The 17,171-nt window shown below is 35.7% G+C and overlaps 1 protein-coding gene across 3 annotated transcripts in view; it reads left to right on the forward strand.

Annotated features, from left to right (window-relative positions):
• Positions 1-41: 41 nt before the first annotated feature.
• SGTB (small glutamine rich tetratricopeptide repeat containing beta) overlaps positions 42-17,171 on the forward strand; it is a 47,246-nt gene continuing 30,116 nt past the window's right edge. For 2 of the 3 annotated variants that reach the window (XM_026056462.1, XM_026056461.1), the window contains exons 1-8: positions 44-58; positions 676-802; positions 6,080-6,183; positions 6,989-7,058; positions 10,821-10,920; positions 13,433-13,537; positions 16,026-16,164; positions 16,252-16,314. In XM_026056462.1, coding sequence (XP_025912247.1) covers positions 703-802; positions 6,080-6,183; positions 6,989-7,058; positions 10,821-10,920; positions 13,433-13,537; positions 16,026-16,164; positions 16,252-16,314 — 681 coding nt within the window. In that variant the 5' untranslated portion in view covers positions 44-58; positions 676-702. Of the gene's footprint in view, positions 59-675; positions 803-6,079; positions 6,184-6,988; positions 7,059-10,820; positions 10,921-13,432; positions 13,538-16,025; positions 16,165-16,251; positions 16,315-17,171 lie in introns of all 3 variants that reach the window. The other variant, XM_026056459.1, reaches the window with a different exon arrangement.

The raw sequence follows: 17,171 nt of genomic DNA on the forward strand, positions 1-17,171 counted from the left end.
GCACCGGCACCGCTCGTGGTGGAAAGCTCCGGATTAACCCTCTACCTCAGAAAACCGGGTAAAGGCTGCGCTTAAAAAAAAATAATCGAAGCGGTTTAAGGAAAAAATAAAAGTTGGGAACTAAAATTTTCCTCAAAGTTATGTAACTCCCGGTTGATGCTGAATGCAAATCAGACTGAGCCTGTAGCGTGTCACTAATCACAAGTGTGCATTGAGGTCACCGTGTTCCAGTTTTCTGTCCAAAGTGAATATAAGCCATTCAGCAACATGTCAGAAAATAGAATAGCTTTTATTAAAGTGTATTTTGTTATGTTAGCAGTGGGGTATTTTTTCAACATAGCTTTTTAACTGATTATGATTTCAGTAGGTGTTCCTGCTTCCAAGTGCACATGCCTTAGAAATAAAACCAAAGTGATATCTTTCAGAAAAGTAAATGGCTTAAGTTATTCTCAGTGAGCTCTCACACAGGAATGAATCTGAGGAAATCTGTGCTCTTTTGCTGATAATTAGAATAGATGATCACAGGAGTTCCCCATCACTTTATTGGGCTTTCTAGTGAAGGGTTGAGAGGCTGGAATACTCTAGAAATTCAGGACTGGGCCCAAAGCACATGTCCTGTCATATTCTAAAGCTTTTGTTCATTTTTTGAAGTAATAGATTTTATTCTTTTTTAAGGCAGAGGTGAAATTCATCAATTTCAAAATGTCATCAGTCAAACGCTTGGTTTATGCAGTCATCCATTTCTTGAGAGAGCAGAGTCAGATGGATACTTTTACTCCAGATGAACAAGAAAGCTTGGAAGGTAAGTGATAAAGGTGATAGTACGTACACACGTATGCACTATACATACAGACATTAAAATGTTTGGTGTATGTTATGAAAGAAAGTAACTGGAATGACCTATTTGAAACTGCCACCAAATATTATCTGCAAATACGATCAAGACATTGATATTTCTGAGATTATAAGTTCTAAAACATCTCTCTCTTAAAAAATGTTATAAAGTTATAAAATTTGTACTACCTTATTTCTGAGCAACAGATATTTTGAATCATGTTAAGGTAGGTAATGCTGAAATATAAACTATGGGAATGATTCAGATATGTCTCCCCCAACTTTTTGCCAGCTGATTCTCGTTTCATTTTACTTTTATGTTTGGTTTCTTTCTGCATTTTGTGCGTGTTGGCATCTGTGAACAAAACACAGGAGAAGAGCATTTCTGTCAACAGTGATGTTGGCCAGGGAGAAGGGGTAAGGAGTAAAACATGAACAGCCATATATTGTTTTTGGTATATGGAAAGAACTGCAGTTTCACACTTAAAAGAATTCCATGTAATTCATGAGGGAAAGCTAAGAGACCCTTAGAATAAGAAAAATAAATGCTTTGCAGTGCTTTTTCACATGAATAGTGATTCCAAAGAGCCATAACAGTGAATATTTTCAGCATGGTATAGTTTCTATTAACAGAAGACATAGCCACAGCAAGATGGACTTCTGCATGTATTTTGGAATACGTGCAGAATAGGTGCCAGCAGAATAGGTGAAGACATTCATTCCTTTTGGAATACATGCAGAATAGGGGCCAACAGAATAGGTGAAGACATTCATTCATTAGCCTTCGTAATTTTGTAGTGTCTATCTTTTTCCTTCTCATTGCTCTCCTTCCTTTTCCCTGATTCCTAGAGACTTCTTGGGAACTGGTGACCACAATGTGGAATTAAGCAAAAGAAGAACAAAAAGATTTTTAATTTCAGTTAGCTTTTCATATCATCTGTTTGAAAGACCTGTGCACTGTTTCAAGCAGTCTTTGGTTGTATGGAGGAGGAATTGGAAGTAAAAGGAGGAAGCCTAGGACCAGCAGTGCAATAAACAATATCCAGGCAGATGAACATTGAGTTATGTGAAATTTGAGGAATGGGGAGTGGACCTTCCACAAGTACAGAAGCAAGTCCTGCTTCTCAGAGGCATACACTTTAAAAGATAAACCTGAAATGTTTTTCCTTCCAGTGTCTTTTGGTTTTACAGTGCAGTTGCTCACTAATATAAGCAAGAAAGAAGAACGTGTAGGGTGCTATTCAAAGAATATTCCACAGATTTGGTTTTACATCACAATCTGGAATATTTGTACATTTGAAAAGTGATAGTCAGTTATGAATTTAACCTATATCAGTATTTAATGAGGAATTTCTGTTCAGCTGTGAAAGAAAGCAATGTTTTTAGAAATCATATAAGAGTTGAAGTATATTCCTTTTGTTTTTATAAAACTGATAAACATTGATGGGTTGTGATTATTTGTCTCAGAGCAGCTTTAGCCAGTGTCTGCACAAAGGAATCAACAATTTTAAGATTCTATTTTCTGAACAAAAAGACATTATAACACTTCAGTTGTGCTTAAATACTGATGTAAAATTTAGCATTTTAATACAGATATGAAATCCTAATTTTAGAGCTTCATCCTGCCAAAAGTATGGTACCATATGCTGTGTGTTAGAGGATCAGAGGCAGGCATTCTAAATAATTGACTCATTTTAGTTGTGCAAAATATCTTTACTGCATATGGAATAACCATAGCCTAAATCCCACTCACTGAAGTGGTCAGTGTCAGGTGGAGACATATAGGATGAAAGAATTTGACTGATGTTATTCATTGTTACCTTATGTACCTTCCTGGTTTCTGTGGAAGGATAAAACACTATATGATTAAATGTCTGTGCCAAGAGGTAATTTAAATTGTTACCATTCCCTAAGAAACAACAAAAAGGACTAGAACATTACAAACTAAAACTGAGACTTTATCAAAAGGGAAGTCTGCCATGCATTTGAACTTTATTTATATTGATAACCTTCATTCTGCATGTTTGACATATAAAATTATGTCAATGATAGGATAAATTTCTAGGAATTTTGTACTTACATGATGAGTAAAAATGCATTAATTTGAGAAAGCAGAGTAACCAGAAGGTAGACTGGAGAAATAATATATTCCCCTACAATCCAGGATCTAGAATAGGCGTAAAGATCTCTGGTGTTTAATTCTCAACCCTGTTGTATGAATTAGCAAATTTACTTTCTTGCTGTATTTTAGGCAGTGTATTTAAATGCCAGTTGTTTCCCTTCCCTTTTTACAGCTTCTAAATTTTTTTATGTCTATAGCACCTATTGCTTTGGGATCAAAGCAGAAACTCCCTACAAAGTGCACAGGGGTGTGATTCTTTCTTTCTTCTGAGATCTATGTACTGCAATGAATTTCCCTAAGGCAGTATTTCCAAAACGGTGGGATGTACCCTTCAGGCAAGGGATGCATGTAATTCTTGGGATGGGGAAATGTTATGTGTAAGATGAAGCAAGATGACATTGGGTACTAAAGCGGCATCTGCAGCCCAATCACTCTTCATCGTTCAGTGATCCACAGCCTGCATATGTGCTGTGATGACTTTGACGTTGCTCACAGCTTGTGCTTGGACAGCAGAAGATCCTGGAGCTGTGTGGCGCTGGGGATGCTGAGCTGGACTCCACCGTAGCCCATGTGCTTCTGTTTCCAGGTAGTAGGTGTTGGTGTGAGCCCCAGCAGTTCAGAAGGGAGGTGGGTGCCTGCACCGATTGGCAAGGTGGTCAGTACAAGCTTCAGCAGCTGCCTAGGCCTTGGAAAGTGTGTGTGACAGTGGAAGGAATAGGAGGAACAGATAAATTTGGTTTCTTGAGATCAGACACAGGAAAAATTTTGCATTAATAGCTCGAGCGGTGCAGCAAGTCTCTCCCATCTTTCTGATTACTTCTAGCTTGCACAGCTAGAAGTTATGGCATGGTTAACAGTGCTGTACTTTGGGGTGGTGAGAGACTGGCAGTCTAGTCTCTTGAGATGCTTTTCAGACAAAAACAAGTCTTCACTCCACTGACCTTACTGGGGCCAGGATTTTACTGCAATACATGAAAACAAGGAAGTTACTGATCTTTTGACAACCTGAAACATCTTCTGATTTGAAAAAGTTTGAGCTTTGTCTGTGTTTTTATTTTTACATTGTTGTCTTGCATATTAACCAGTGACTACTATGCTGTAAAATAGTTTTAACCTACTGATTTATCCTATAAGGGCTCTTAGTTTTGTTATACCTGTGATAGAGAGACTGCAAGGAGTCAGTGTTCCATTTTTCAGTTAAAGGAGAAAAGTAGGAGTTCACTTTAACAACTAATTATTTAACGGAAATGTCTACCAGTAATAATGATATATTCAGAATTACTTTGTTTAAGCAAAATTTAATCACTATTGCACTTTGCAGAAATCTCCTTGATGATAAAGAGTTGGTGTAACAGACTTAATGCCTAGAGAAAGAAAAGGGAGGAGGTTATATTTTAACTGTATACAAAATTAAAAATGAGGTGAGSCATTCAGGAAAGGGAACACCTTCAGGTGAAAATAAGTTTGAGGGAACAATTGGTAAGTATATGATGGGCACTGCCTTCCTATTAAGTAATGTAAGGAAAAACTAGATATCTAATTTCACTGATTTTATGGTAGGCTTTATAAGAAGTGCTATTAATATATAATTCAGAATTCAGAATAATCAATGCTCACTTTACTATAATTAAGTTTTCCTGCTAACAGTTTAGTGCCAGGAGACAAGGAAGTTTAACCCAGGTCCCCCAGTGTTCTTACTCGGTAATTTAGAACCTGGCAAAATGATAAATTTTTAACACTTACAGGAGCAAGTTATATGTATATTTAGTTGTGTTTTCAATCAGTGTTACAAACTATTAACATAAATTTTTTATCGTACTTGTCTTTTTCTGAATCATTTCTATTGTAGGTGATCAAAGATTTAAAAAAAATACATTTTCCAGGTTTTACTATTTATTTTACAAGTATACTTTTTTGCCTTTTTCCCAGCTATGACATGGAAAACAGGCTCCTCATGTTTGTCTTTATGTTGTTAATGCTCAATAATTTTACATTTCTAATTTTGGGTCAGTATTCAGGTTCATTATAATGCAAATAAATATTCAAATTATATGTAATTCAAACTAAATTTCAACATTCAGTTTTTAATGATATTTAATTTGAATTCACCTACTCCTGGTTATCTCTAGTTCAGGTTAAAAAAGTCATATCTATAAAATAAAATGTAACATAAAATTCATTTTGCTGAATGCAAACCAGACTTTGTAACAGAGAAGAATCTTTACTTCTCAGTTTTCAGTCTAGGTGATATACCTTAATGAAAGCATACTACTAGATTCTCCAATTATATCAGTATTGTTCCTATAATCTCAAGATATTATAATTAACAGAATATATATGTGTGTGTGTGTGTATATATATATATATATATATATACATACAGTTTTGTATAATAGATAGTCTCTCACATTTTTACATAAAAGTTGATAAATGACAATTAAAACTTCACTTAGGCATTTGTCTCCGCTTCCTTTTAGAATTGCTCACTTAAGAAAAGTTGTGAATGTACTTATTGCAGGATTGGGAGGGCCGTTTAATCCTTTAGCAACAGAACATGCAAGAGGGTATTGCAAATATATTTCTTTGTACTATAAAGTCTTGTGATTGATGAAGCATTTTATTAATGAACAATGACTTCAAATGAATATATTTTACTTCAGAAAAGAGAGAAATAGTAAGTATTTGTGTATATCTTGCATTTATTCTTTACAATAAAGATGAGCCATTTTCTTCTATTGTTATGCCACACAAATGGATTGCAGTTTGGTTGTGGTGTTTGGGAGTGGGGTATGTATGCATAGTTGTATTATGTATTGTGATGCTTTTGTTAAATACTCATATTTTTATGTAAAAAAAGACATATCAAATGATTGAGAGAATTGAAATAAAAGCTTTTAACTGATTCAAGAATAATGGCAGAACTATGTATAGATTTTGTATAGCTTATACTATTATCTAGCAAGTCAGTTCTGTGGGGATCAGGTAGCCTCTGTTTATTTCATGATGTGTTCCAAAGAGCTGCTCTTACTAGCTCAAAAAGGAAGTGAATCACAGCTTTATAAATAAATTAATGAAATTACACTTTAAYTTAATTTTTTTTTTCTCTCTTTTCTCTCTTGTAAGTTGCAATTCAATGTTTGGAGACTGTTTTTAAGATTAACCTGGAAGATACTCATCTTGCACCTCCACAGCATTTGATAGAGATGTTCACAAATTCTTTTCACAAGGTAAGCATTGAATTTAGATTCTAGAGTTACTCTAGAATTACTACTCTAGAGTTACTCTGCCAATACGTGATAAGATTTCATATTGTATTCACAACCTTAAAGTGCTATTTAGGTCAAAACAATGTGGAAACTTTCGGAAAAAATGAAAAAAAGTGAAATTACCATAAAAGCTGGCAGAATGAGAATCTTTTGGGATGGTAGGAGGAATTAATTTCAGTCAGGCAAGGACAATTCCATATAGAATATTACTAAACAGTGGATGTCTCATTCTCACTTGAAGTTAAGCATTTTGCCCTTCCCAGAGATAATTGTCTGGAAAGTGCTTGAGGTCATCCACAGTTTTCTAATGCTCCTGATTCCCATGTGGAAATAGAGTCATTCAGTTTCAAAAAAGGCCCCATGAACACTACCCTTAAAATGTGAACTTTTAAAATGCAGACTAATAATTCACATTATATAGCAGTCTCCAGTACAGGAAGCAGACGAACCACCAGGTGGCAAAGAAGAGAGTCAGAAGTAGGAAAACCAAGACTGTAGAAACAAATCAATTACCTCTCTTCCCCTTGAATTCCTTAAAATGTGTGGTGAGCTATAAGGTTTCTTTAGTAGTGGAAAGAAAGCTATCTTTCTCTTTTAAGGATGTTTTAGTTCTTTCATGCTTTCTGTGCACTACAGAAAATCTGGTTGATTGTTGGTATAATGGTGAAATAATTCTTCCCAGGATGAAAGAAGTTTTTTAATATAATCGGGACTTATATTTTAATGAAGAAAACCTTTTTTTTTTTTTTTTTTTTTTAATGTGCAGAATGACATGCTGCCTCTTTCAGATTCTTTACCAGAGGATGTTGAAAAGGCTGACCAGCTGAAGGATGAAGGTTTGTAATTAATAAAGAAATAAACATGTTACACTCTTACTGGCTTCTGGGGATATTAAGATTTTTGGTTTATCATGGATTGTGATAGTATAGCAGCTGGGCAGTACATCCCACACAAAAACTTGAGCTTATTTTCTTTGACTGTCATGTTGTAAGAGGGATAAATGATGTGCTCTATATGGGATTTAATAAAATACAGTCTATTCTCTACCTTGCTGCTTTTTGCTCAGGAGATTGCTAAAAACTAGCAGATAACACATGAAGTCCTGGTCAACATTCTTTAGTAGAAGCTTTAAAGAATGAACAATTATTGTTCAGAATATAATGGCTTTCTCTGTCCACATAATTTCTATACAGTTTCTGCTTCATGTTGAAAAGGTTTATCTGATATCAAGCATTATATGCTAGTTGAATATTATAACATTGGTAAGGTTACTCTCAGGTTACTAGCGTCAGTATAGTATTTCACATGTTTTTTAAAGCAAATTTGTATACTTTATAAAAATCGCAGACAAGACAGTTGTTTATTTTCCCTTTGATAAGTTTTACTGCAGTGAACATAAGAAAGACAGCTGTATAGAAGAAGTCTTCACTGAGACCGAGAAGGAATCCATTTTATTTCCTCATTCAGAAAAAAAAGAAAATAGAACTGATTACTGATATGAATTGGTGTCAGATGGATTGATGCTTTGCAAATCACCTTTTTAATGACCTTTTGGTTTTCCTGACACTTATTTGGGTTTTATAGGAAAAAATAAATATGTTTTTACTTGCAAGGCAGATGTAATCCTCTTGGAAAAAAAAAAGTCAGGATAATGACTTGGAAAAAATCAGACCGTATTTTAGAATGAATTCACTCTCTTGTCTTAAAATTGGCCATCTACAGTCATTATGAATGGCAAAAAGAATGCAGACTCCATTACTGGTTCTAAAGAAAAAAAAACACCAAACAACCTTTTGCTTGTGCGTGTTGTTGAAGTTGGTCATTACCTCTTTACTTCTGAGGATATGAGTTTAAACCAGGTTAGTTCACAAGTGAAAAGAAGTAGTAACCTACCTTTTGTGCATGCTAGCTTTTCATTTTACTGTCTGCTACTGCCACCTCGTGCAGTGAAGAATACCTGCAGCACTCAGTACAATTATTGGACTTTCTAGTCCAATCCGTAACAATGGATGATCTAAGTCAGTGACTTCTGTCTTGTCATCTGTGAACCTTTGTGGATTTGTGAACTCGACCAAGAAAATGAAGTTAGTGTATGCTATGTGTTAGTCTTTGTGTGTTGTTACTAAAGCAATTCATGTCTCCACTGAAGAATTTGAAGGAGTGGGTGCTTCAACAAAAGGCCACTTAATAGGTCAGCCATTAGAGGCATTAGTAAGGAGTTCAGAAGCGCTTAAAATGCTTTGCTTGATTTCCCTTAATAAAGTTAGAGCTTCCTGTCCTGTTTTATAATGTTGCTTTTGTCCTATCAATCCTGATTTTCACACATGTATTATCTGTCACCAGTATCATGTTTTCAGTTTTGAGTACTTTTCTGCCCTGGGCTTAGGGAGATGAATTAGATGACTTGTTAAAGTCCATTTGAGCCATATCTTTTATAATTCTGTCACTTCCTGGCTTTTATCTGTGTGATCCCTTACCTGTGAATAACTTCTTTCACTTTTTCTGCCACCAGCTTGCTCCTCCTCTGCTCTCAAATCTGTCTTGTTACCTGTAGAAATTGGCTGATGAACGGTGAAACAAAATCAGATAGCTCATTTTCTTTCTTAGTCGTTATTTATGAAAACCAGGAAGTAATATAATCTCCAGACTAGTAAATGCTTGATTCTGTTTCCCTAATCTTGTGTATCTCTTGATGCTTTGTGTTAATGTAAGCTATGTAGAGAATGTGTGTGGGTTTGTATAGTATAACAGTGGGTTGATCCTAAATAGAGCTTCCAGGTATTACCACAGTATACATACTAATAATAGTTAGTATTTTCACTATAAAAAGACACACATTCATTCCTAAAGTAAAACTATTTTGTTTCTTTTTTCATTTTAAGAATTTGTGCCTGGCATTAGAATAAAATATTAGTTACTTTTCCTTTTGTCCCAAATTGCATAGTCTCAGCAGAAATGGTTGGTCTCGCTATTTTCCTGTTTTCCTTTAGCCAAATTCTGAGCTGGAGAGAGCAAGGTTGGTACCTATTTATACTAGCTCCAACTTAGTCCTGGATCTCAGGTCATTGCTGTTTCAGAGCAGTATCAGAAATTCCAACTTTAGTGGTCATTGATAGCAGTTTTGTTCTACAAAAATGTTAACTACTTCAATCTTACTGGTTGCAGTTGGAATTTTAGTTGGGCTAAAAAAATCAGTTGTTATCTTTTAACTTGTGAATCTTGCAACTCACAAGAAGATATAGTGTGCAGCAGACCTTTACCTTAAATCAAAGATGGGCTTCTAAAATATGGTACAGGYGTAGTTACATTCTGTGTACGTATTGCAGGTGTATGTGTGATTACAGTTTCAGTTTACCTTCTCACTGCCAGAGATTGCTGAATATAGTTACAGTCTCTGTTATATCACTCTTGAATAGAGGTAATTTTGTACTACACTGGTGATACTTAGTTACCTAAATTTGGTTGTGTTTTTAAGCTCTCCAACGCTCACAAATTGCAAGCATAGTTGTTTTCAGTTAGTACTGGCATCTAGGGCTGCTTGCTGCACAGTCTCTTGCATCAGAGATAGCATGCTGCACTGACTGAAAGCTTCAGCCTTTGCTTATGCAATTATTTACATCTGTAGCAACCTATTGACACTTTCCTTCTCTTGTTTATTTTGGGAGAGGGATGAAATAATTTGCCAAAATACAATYAAGTCTGTCACTCTCCTGCCAGCTTATTTCTTGACGTTGCTGGAGAGCCAGGGCTTCAGGGGTCTAGAGACCAGGGACAACCTTAGGCTTTGGGAACTCAGAATTAGGGCTTCATTTTTCTATTATTTTGTCATGGGGAAAGAAAGAAGCTACCTGCACTGCCTTGTGTCAGGACAGAAAGAATGCAACTAAGATGTATTTTCTTTTGAATGAACTCACTCCYGAATTTTCTTCCCATAGAAGAGGCAAATATGTTTCTAGTTTTTCACTGTACTAGGCTACAAAGGTTGAGAAATGGCAAACTTTCTTATGGACCAGAAATTTTGAGTTTTGATGGCTTCTTATGGTGAGAAATTTTACATCTGAATCATTTTAGGCTGTCTGTGCTATACATGCTCTTACATTATCTTAATGACTAAACTATGTGAGAGTTGCACAGAAGTGGGGCTTACATGCTGCTTGGGTTTTGGTTTTGTTTAACATTACCATGTTATATGGGTAGCTAGAGGCAAGTGGTTGGGAGATGTGAGAAGATGAGACCAAAAGGGATTTAACATATAGCCTACTGCAGTATGAGGTTTGCAAAGATATTTAGACTGATGAATCTAAATTACAATGGAGGTGTTGTGGTTGAATTGCTTTAGAACCACTTCTCAACAAACTGGTCTTTGCTTAACAGCAGAAACTACCTAGAAAGTGGTGGACTACACTGTACATAACAAACTTTTACATACATAGTAGGTACTTTTATTTGAATTATTTCATGCCAATTCTATTTAAAAGAATATATCCTGAAAAAGAGAAATCATAGCTGTCTTATGGATGTTATAGTGTGACTGTTTTGCTTTCATACATAGCACCATATCTTTTAACTACTTAAGAGTTTTCTGTAATTTATTTCAGGTAACAATCACATGAAAGAAGAAAATTATGGTGCTGCAGTGGATTGTTATACTAGAGCTATAGAACTGGATCCAAACAATGCAGTCTATTATTGCAACAGGTAAAAACAAAATAACACACCCTTTTCCTTCCTCAGACTTAATGAACATAATTTTAAAGATAAATTATGAAGTAGATGAAAACAACATGAGGTTAAAAGTAGCTGCTGTTCAGGAACTAACATGTTAAATTTGTAAACAAATCTATCTAAAAATATGAATCTTTATCAGAAATGAGCTGATCGAGTCTATATGTATTAGATACATGTGTAATATGGACTTTAAAGCCATTCATAACACTTGAGATCAGGTTTTTGTGAGTTAGAATCTCTATATTAAATCGTGATTCCAAGTCTGTTAGAAATAAGAACTTTTTTTTTTCCCCCCCCTGGTGTTCCAGTGGATCATCTGCCATCTCTTTCTCTCACAGTATTGACTTTCCCTGGAAAAAGTGTCATTAACATGAGTATAGCATTTGGGGGGACTTCAAGCATTGTTTAAGTACTCAGCATCTTTATGTAGGACCTGTTGAAAAAGTAACAAGACTATGTTATTGTAGTTTCATAGTGTAATCAATTCTTCACCATGCTACTGATATGGGACCAGATGAAGTCTGACAGAGTATGTTATCCCAAGAGCCAGGAGCATAAATATTCAGCTATACTGTCCTGAAGGCCAGTATAGGAAGATAAGCAGTATAGCCTATGAGCCCTCCTGGAAGTGACCTGTCTCTAGACAGTCAGTGTAGAGCCTCTCTGCTCTATACTGTTCAGTGCATCTGTTACCAGAAGGACTTGACAACTTGAGTGCAGTTAATCTGGCCTTGTGGCACTGTACCTAGTGGATTTTTCTGTTTTCTGAGCTATGCTTCCATTACTCAAGTTGTTTGCGATAAATACAAGTGGATGATTCAGTGTTTAGTGACAAGCATAAAGAGGCAGGGAATTCACAGTTTACTAATATTACATTAAATATTCAAGACAGTTCAGAATGTAAATCATCTATTTTCCTTGAGAAAACTGGTCACAGAAGTGATTTTAGGTTTTCAGTGGCTATATGTGATTCCAAAACCTCCCCAAATCAGAAGTTTCCTCATTAGATTGTGCTTAGGCACCAAATCTGTAGTTGTCAAATGAGAAGAAATACTTCACTGTATGTGCAACATCATCACACGTTAAATGGGTGGGGACCAAAATGCATCTTGATGTCAGTGAGCACAGTATTGTGCAAAGTTATTTAAAAGAAGGACAGGCAGTTGCTTGGAATTTTGAGGGTGATGCAGTGTGCAAATAAACATAGACCTTGTTCTTATGCTAGTTTGGAATCAGTGGAGAGTTACTGCCTCCAACAGTATTGCTTTTTATTCATAGCACTGAGAAGAAGACAAAGCTGTAATCACTCAAAGTTTTAACTGGCCATATAAATTGTCTGCCAACATGGATAAACATTTTCCGTTCAAACAATGCAAGACTAAGCATTGTCCCTGATTTTATCCATACATCTTCACTGATGTCTGTGAAGCTGGACAGGTATTTGAAAGATATACTGTAAATAGTCCTGTTCAGAAGAGATTTTAATCAATCAGACAAAACATGCAATTCAGAGGGCATCACAGGAGAAAGGATGAAATAGAATGATCTTTGTCATATTTAGCATCCCTAATAAAAGAGAAAAATGCTTCATGCAATGGAAATGGTCATTTTTACTATAGTTCTTTAAGGAAAAACATAAATTAGAATGTTTTTGAGACCTTTCAAGCTGGTAAAATTTTGAGGGTTAATCTGTTCCAATCTCCTATTTAGTTTGGGCAAGTCTTTAATCTTAAAGTATAAATGTCCACAACATTTAGTTGTGTCTCTCTGGTGTAGAGACACAATTATAATTTAGTAATTCAGAGATTACTAAGAGATGCTATCCTCATTTAGCTGTAAGCRTGAGTTGCCTCTTCGGTACAACCATGTTTCTGTAACAGAAATATGGTTTTCAGTGGAAAGTTGCTAGTTCCTTTATAATCATTATCCTGAAGCCAATTTCTGCAAGCAAGTGAAGCAGCCCTTACTGAAAGGAAATTTTAGCAGTTCTGATGTTTCAGAAAGAGAAAAGAGCAGTGAAAAATGAGGGTATCCTTTGAATGTTATGAAATGGCAGTGAAAATATACTTCTTACTGGAAAAGGGCAATTGTATAAAATATTTCTGTTTAAACAACGATTCTTTGTAAACATTCTACTATKTGAGAGTTTCAGTTCTTACAATAGGTTTTGTGATGTATTTTGTGCATAATCATGTGCTGATTCTAAAACAATTTCTTAGAATTACTTATCCTTTGTGTCCTTAGAGGTGAGCCTGTGTCCTCCAAAACCCTAGTCTAGCAATTCACTTAAGCACATATTTAATTCAGAACATTTGCGTGTCCCACTGAATTAGAGAGCTGAGGCATTTTCTRTGTAATGAATAAAAAGTCAGTAAAATTAAACACATCTGAAGTTAGTGATGGAATTGTAAATCTCTGAGCTTTTTTTCTTAGTGTTGCTTTTTGACAAAGTTGTCTCTCTTCCCTCTCTAATTTCTTTTAGGGCCGCAGCTCAAAGTAAGCTCAGCAACTACAGTGAAGCAATAAAGGATTGTGAGAGAGCCATAGCAATAGATCCAAAATACAGCAAAGCATATGGGAGAATGGGGTAAGCTAATACAAATCTGAGTAGACACTGAAGACCAAGTGTAAATCACTATAGATTTTCTGAAATCAATGGAGCTATGCTGTTCTACTTCAGCTGGCAGTCTTAGCCTGAAAGTGTTGCAATTCTCTGAAAATGATACTACTGAGCTGTCAGCTTTAAGCTTTATAGAGCCTGTTGATCTCAGCAATTTCGTATCAGTTCTAGTCGGTTTGCTTTTTCTTTTTTTTCATTTAGTTTACCAACTTTGCAAATTTATTTTAGGAAGTCAAGATATATTTATATTTATATTTATATTTTTTTTACCTCCTACCTCATTATGAGTAATAAGAATTCTGCAGTTGGAACAGTGAGTCTACTCTGCTAATGATGCTGTTAGAGAACAAAATCCTAAAAGTATTGGGGCTTTAGTGCTAACAGGAGTAGTGACTTAATTTTTCTGTTCAATAACTCTCATGAAGCAGATTTTTTAGTAAGACTATGCTATATCTCGTTAGTAACTTTTCTGAATCATGTGTGAGAGATTAACGGTATTATCCCTTTAGGCGGTGGATCTGATTGAGTGTTGTCTCAAACAATAATGCCAGGAATATTCTCCTGAATTGAATATCTACTTGAGTGAAGGGCCGTTCTGTCTGGAGACATGTAGTTTTGCATTTTCAATAATCAGAGATATTGTGAGGGTCTGGGCTGAACACTGCCTTAGACTCTTGGCTTTTGAGGTTAAGTCTATACTAGTAAATTAAAAAATGCTTGGGATTATTCTTGGGGGTCAGCTGGCACAAAATGGTCTATGTTCATATTATTAAACTCTGCTAGTCTGCATTATGGAGTGGCCAAATTCAAACTGCCTATTGCTAAATTGCCTTGACCTGTGTTAACCTCTGAACCATGCCCCAGAATTGTTTGGGATAATGCTAGCTGGCTTGGGACAAAACTGTGGCAGGGCCCATTTATCTAAGAGTAAAGATAATGGAATTCTATTACCTGAAAATCTTCCCTGACAGAGTTTATTTTACTAGTACTGGTGTAGCCTGATTGGCTTTTGAGGTGGTCTAACCCATAGTTAATTCACTTTGAAATTTTAGGGACTGTTGAATTAGTTTTGTCTTGTTTAACACTCTTTGGTTTTGCTATATGGAGACGTGATCTAGAGATCCCCAAATTTCAGTGAGATGGAGGGAAAACACAGGCTGATTTAATTGGAAGTTGGAGGTTATTTTAGAGTTTTGGATGTAAGACCAGTGTGCTTGTTGATATACAGTGTAAGTGGAATCATTCTCGGGATCAAGTTTCTCTTATTTGATAGGCTGATATATTGTTGTTATGATAGAGGATATATTTTGAGCTACAGGCTGTTGCTTAACTCAGTAGAGGGATATAATACTATAATTTGCATAAGCTGAATGAGGAAACAGTGCTTGTTTCGTATTATCTAAAAAGAAACAAGTGCAGAAGCCACCATCTCAACAAAAAATCCTGTGAAAAAGTTATGTTTTCCTACTGCATTACACAGGTGCATCAGTTTTTCTGAGGATTTGACAGAAGCTGTATGTGTGTCACAGAAAAAAACAGGTGCCACAGAAAAATGCAGAGACGAGAGCCATGTAGACAGAGATGCCTCCAGCATGACCCAGAGAAAGCACTTGTCTAGTTAGGAGGTGGGCCTGGAACTGTGAACAAAGAAACTGTTGTCCGCTGTTCTGACTCATACTGTGTTCCAAGAAGCAGGATTTTACATATTTTCTTTGTAAATAAGCATAATTGCAGCTCAGAAATACCTGTTTGTATTTCTCCCCGATCAGAAACAACTACTTTGGCAAATTAATGGGCCAAAAGGGAGAATGTTGTTTGAGAGCAACTATGTTAAGGGAGGAAACATGAAAATTGCATGGGTTACTTCAGGAGCACAGTGAGTTTCAAACTATTATCAATAAATCTCATGACAGAGTTTGTAATCACTGGAAGTAATGACTGGGACTGATGCAAGTAACACACTGAGCTCTCCTGCCTGAGACAAAAGATCTGGCAGGCTGAAACTTGTGGTTCCAATATTTGGTTCCTTGAAGCTGCAGAACTAATGTGAAGAGTATCATTCACCTTACTTACCAGTGCGTCCTTCTGAATCATCTCTTGGATCAAAACAACTGGAGGAAATGTTTAGAGGAATTCAGAGCTCATGTGAGCAGTCAGAGATGCTGGATCTGGCTTGTGCTCTCAGATTAAATCACGGTATGCCAAAGAGTTTTTAAAGAATCTTGCATGTTTGTGAAACAGACAATGCAAGATGAGTTCTTCAGGGATCCTCTACTCTGCAAAAATAAATGCTTACACTAAGCAGTAGTAGTATGATAGAAAATCTTGTTTTAACTTTGTGCTGAAGATAAAAATTAGTTGTGAGATAGTGTTTTACTTAGAGCAGAAAATGTCAATATCATTATCTTTTGATGCTGATTTATGTTCCAGCCAGGATTTTTTTATTTCACATTAGGTTGGCTCTGACTTCAGTGAATAAATATGAAGAAGCAATTACCAGTTACCAAAAAGCACTCGATCTTGATCCAGAAAACGACTCTTACAAGTCAAATTTGAAAATAGCAGAACAGAAACTAAGAGACATGTCCAGTCCTGTAAGTTAGCTCTGCATTTATTTATTTACAGTGGTTTTAACTGGGATTTTGTAGGTAAATTAATTTTCAAATGTAATTTGTTTTTAGATTGGAACTGGACTGAGTTTTGACATGGCAAGCTTGATAAACAATCCTGCCTTCATTAGTATGGTGAGTGTATTTTAAGCTTTGCATTATGTTGTTTTTATGACTGAAATTCTAAGAACTCTTGTTCAATAAGACAAGTGATCTTAGTGCTTATTATAATGGGCAATTGTTTCATTATACTGAATTTAAACTTTTCTTCTAAGTGATTTTACACTCATACCAGTAAGTGAAACTTGCATCTAGTCTAATGCTTGACTGAGTTCCAATTGATCCTCTACTACTTATGAACAAAAATATGCATAGATTAGCTATGCTGTTTTTATAGATGGCATGAATAGCAAAACACTGTCAACAGCATGGTGAAAACATCTGTCTTTTTTGTTCCCCACATAAGCAGTTAGCAATGAATACAAAAAATTTGCCTCTTAAATGAATAGCAGTTGATTCAGATGCAACCTATCCAAGATGAAAATAACCCAATACACCTTTTTTTCTTACCCTTTCAAGTTATCCCTGACTTTCCTAAGTGTGCAAAACTTTGAGATGTGCAGACAGTGAATATAAAACGGCTTTCCTTTACTTCCAATACACTGAAAAGTTGTGGTTTTCTCCCTCAGTCTTTCTCCATGCATGGCTTTCTCAGCAAAATGTTATGGATTAACTTTGAAGAATGGGATTGGGAGAAAAAAAAATCAAAAAATATTTGTTCCCTTTGAGGACCCAGTTAAAAGTTACTACCTCTCTGGCACCTCCTATAGGACAGAGCATTTCAACCAGTGCTTCAGCATGGAAAAGCACTGCATGAGAGAGAGATCAATAGATCTGGTCTAATACTGCATTCTAGATAATAGACATGGTAAGCAAGGAAGAAGTGAGTGAGTGAGTTCTCCAATGGCATTAGTGATTAAATAGCACTGGAA

Source organism: Apteryx rowi, unplaced genomic scaffold, assembly GCF_003343035.1.
Source record: "Apteryx rowi isolate R43461 unplaced genomic scaffold, aptRow1 scaffold_131, whole genome shotgun sequence".
NCBI lineage: Eukaryota > Metazoa > Chordata > Aves > Apterygiformes > Apterygidae > Apteryx > Apteryx rowi.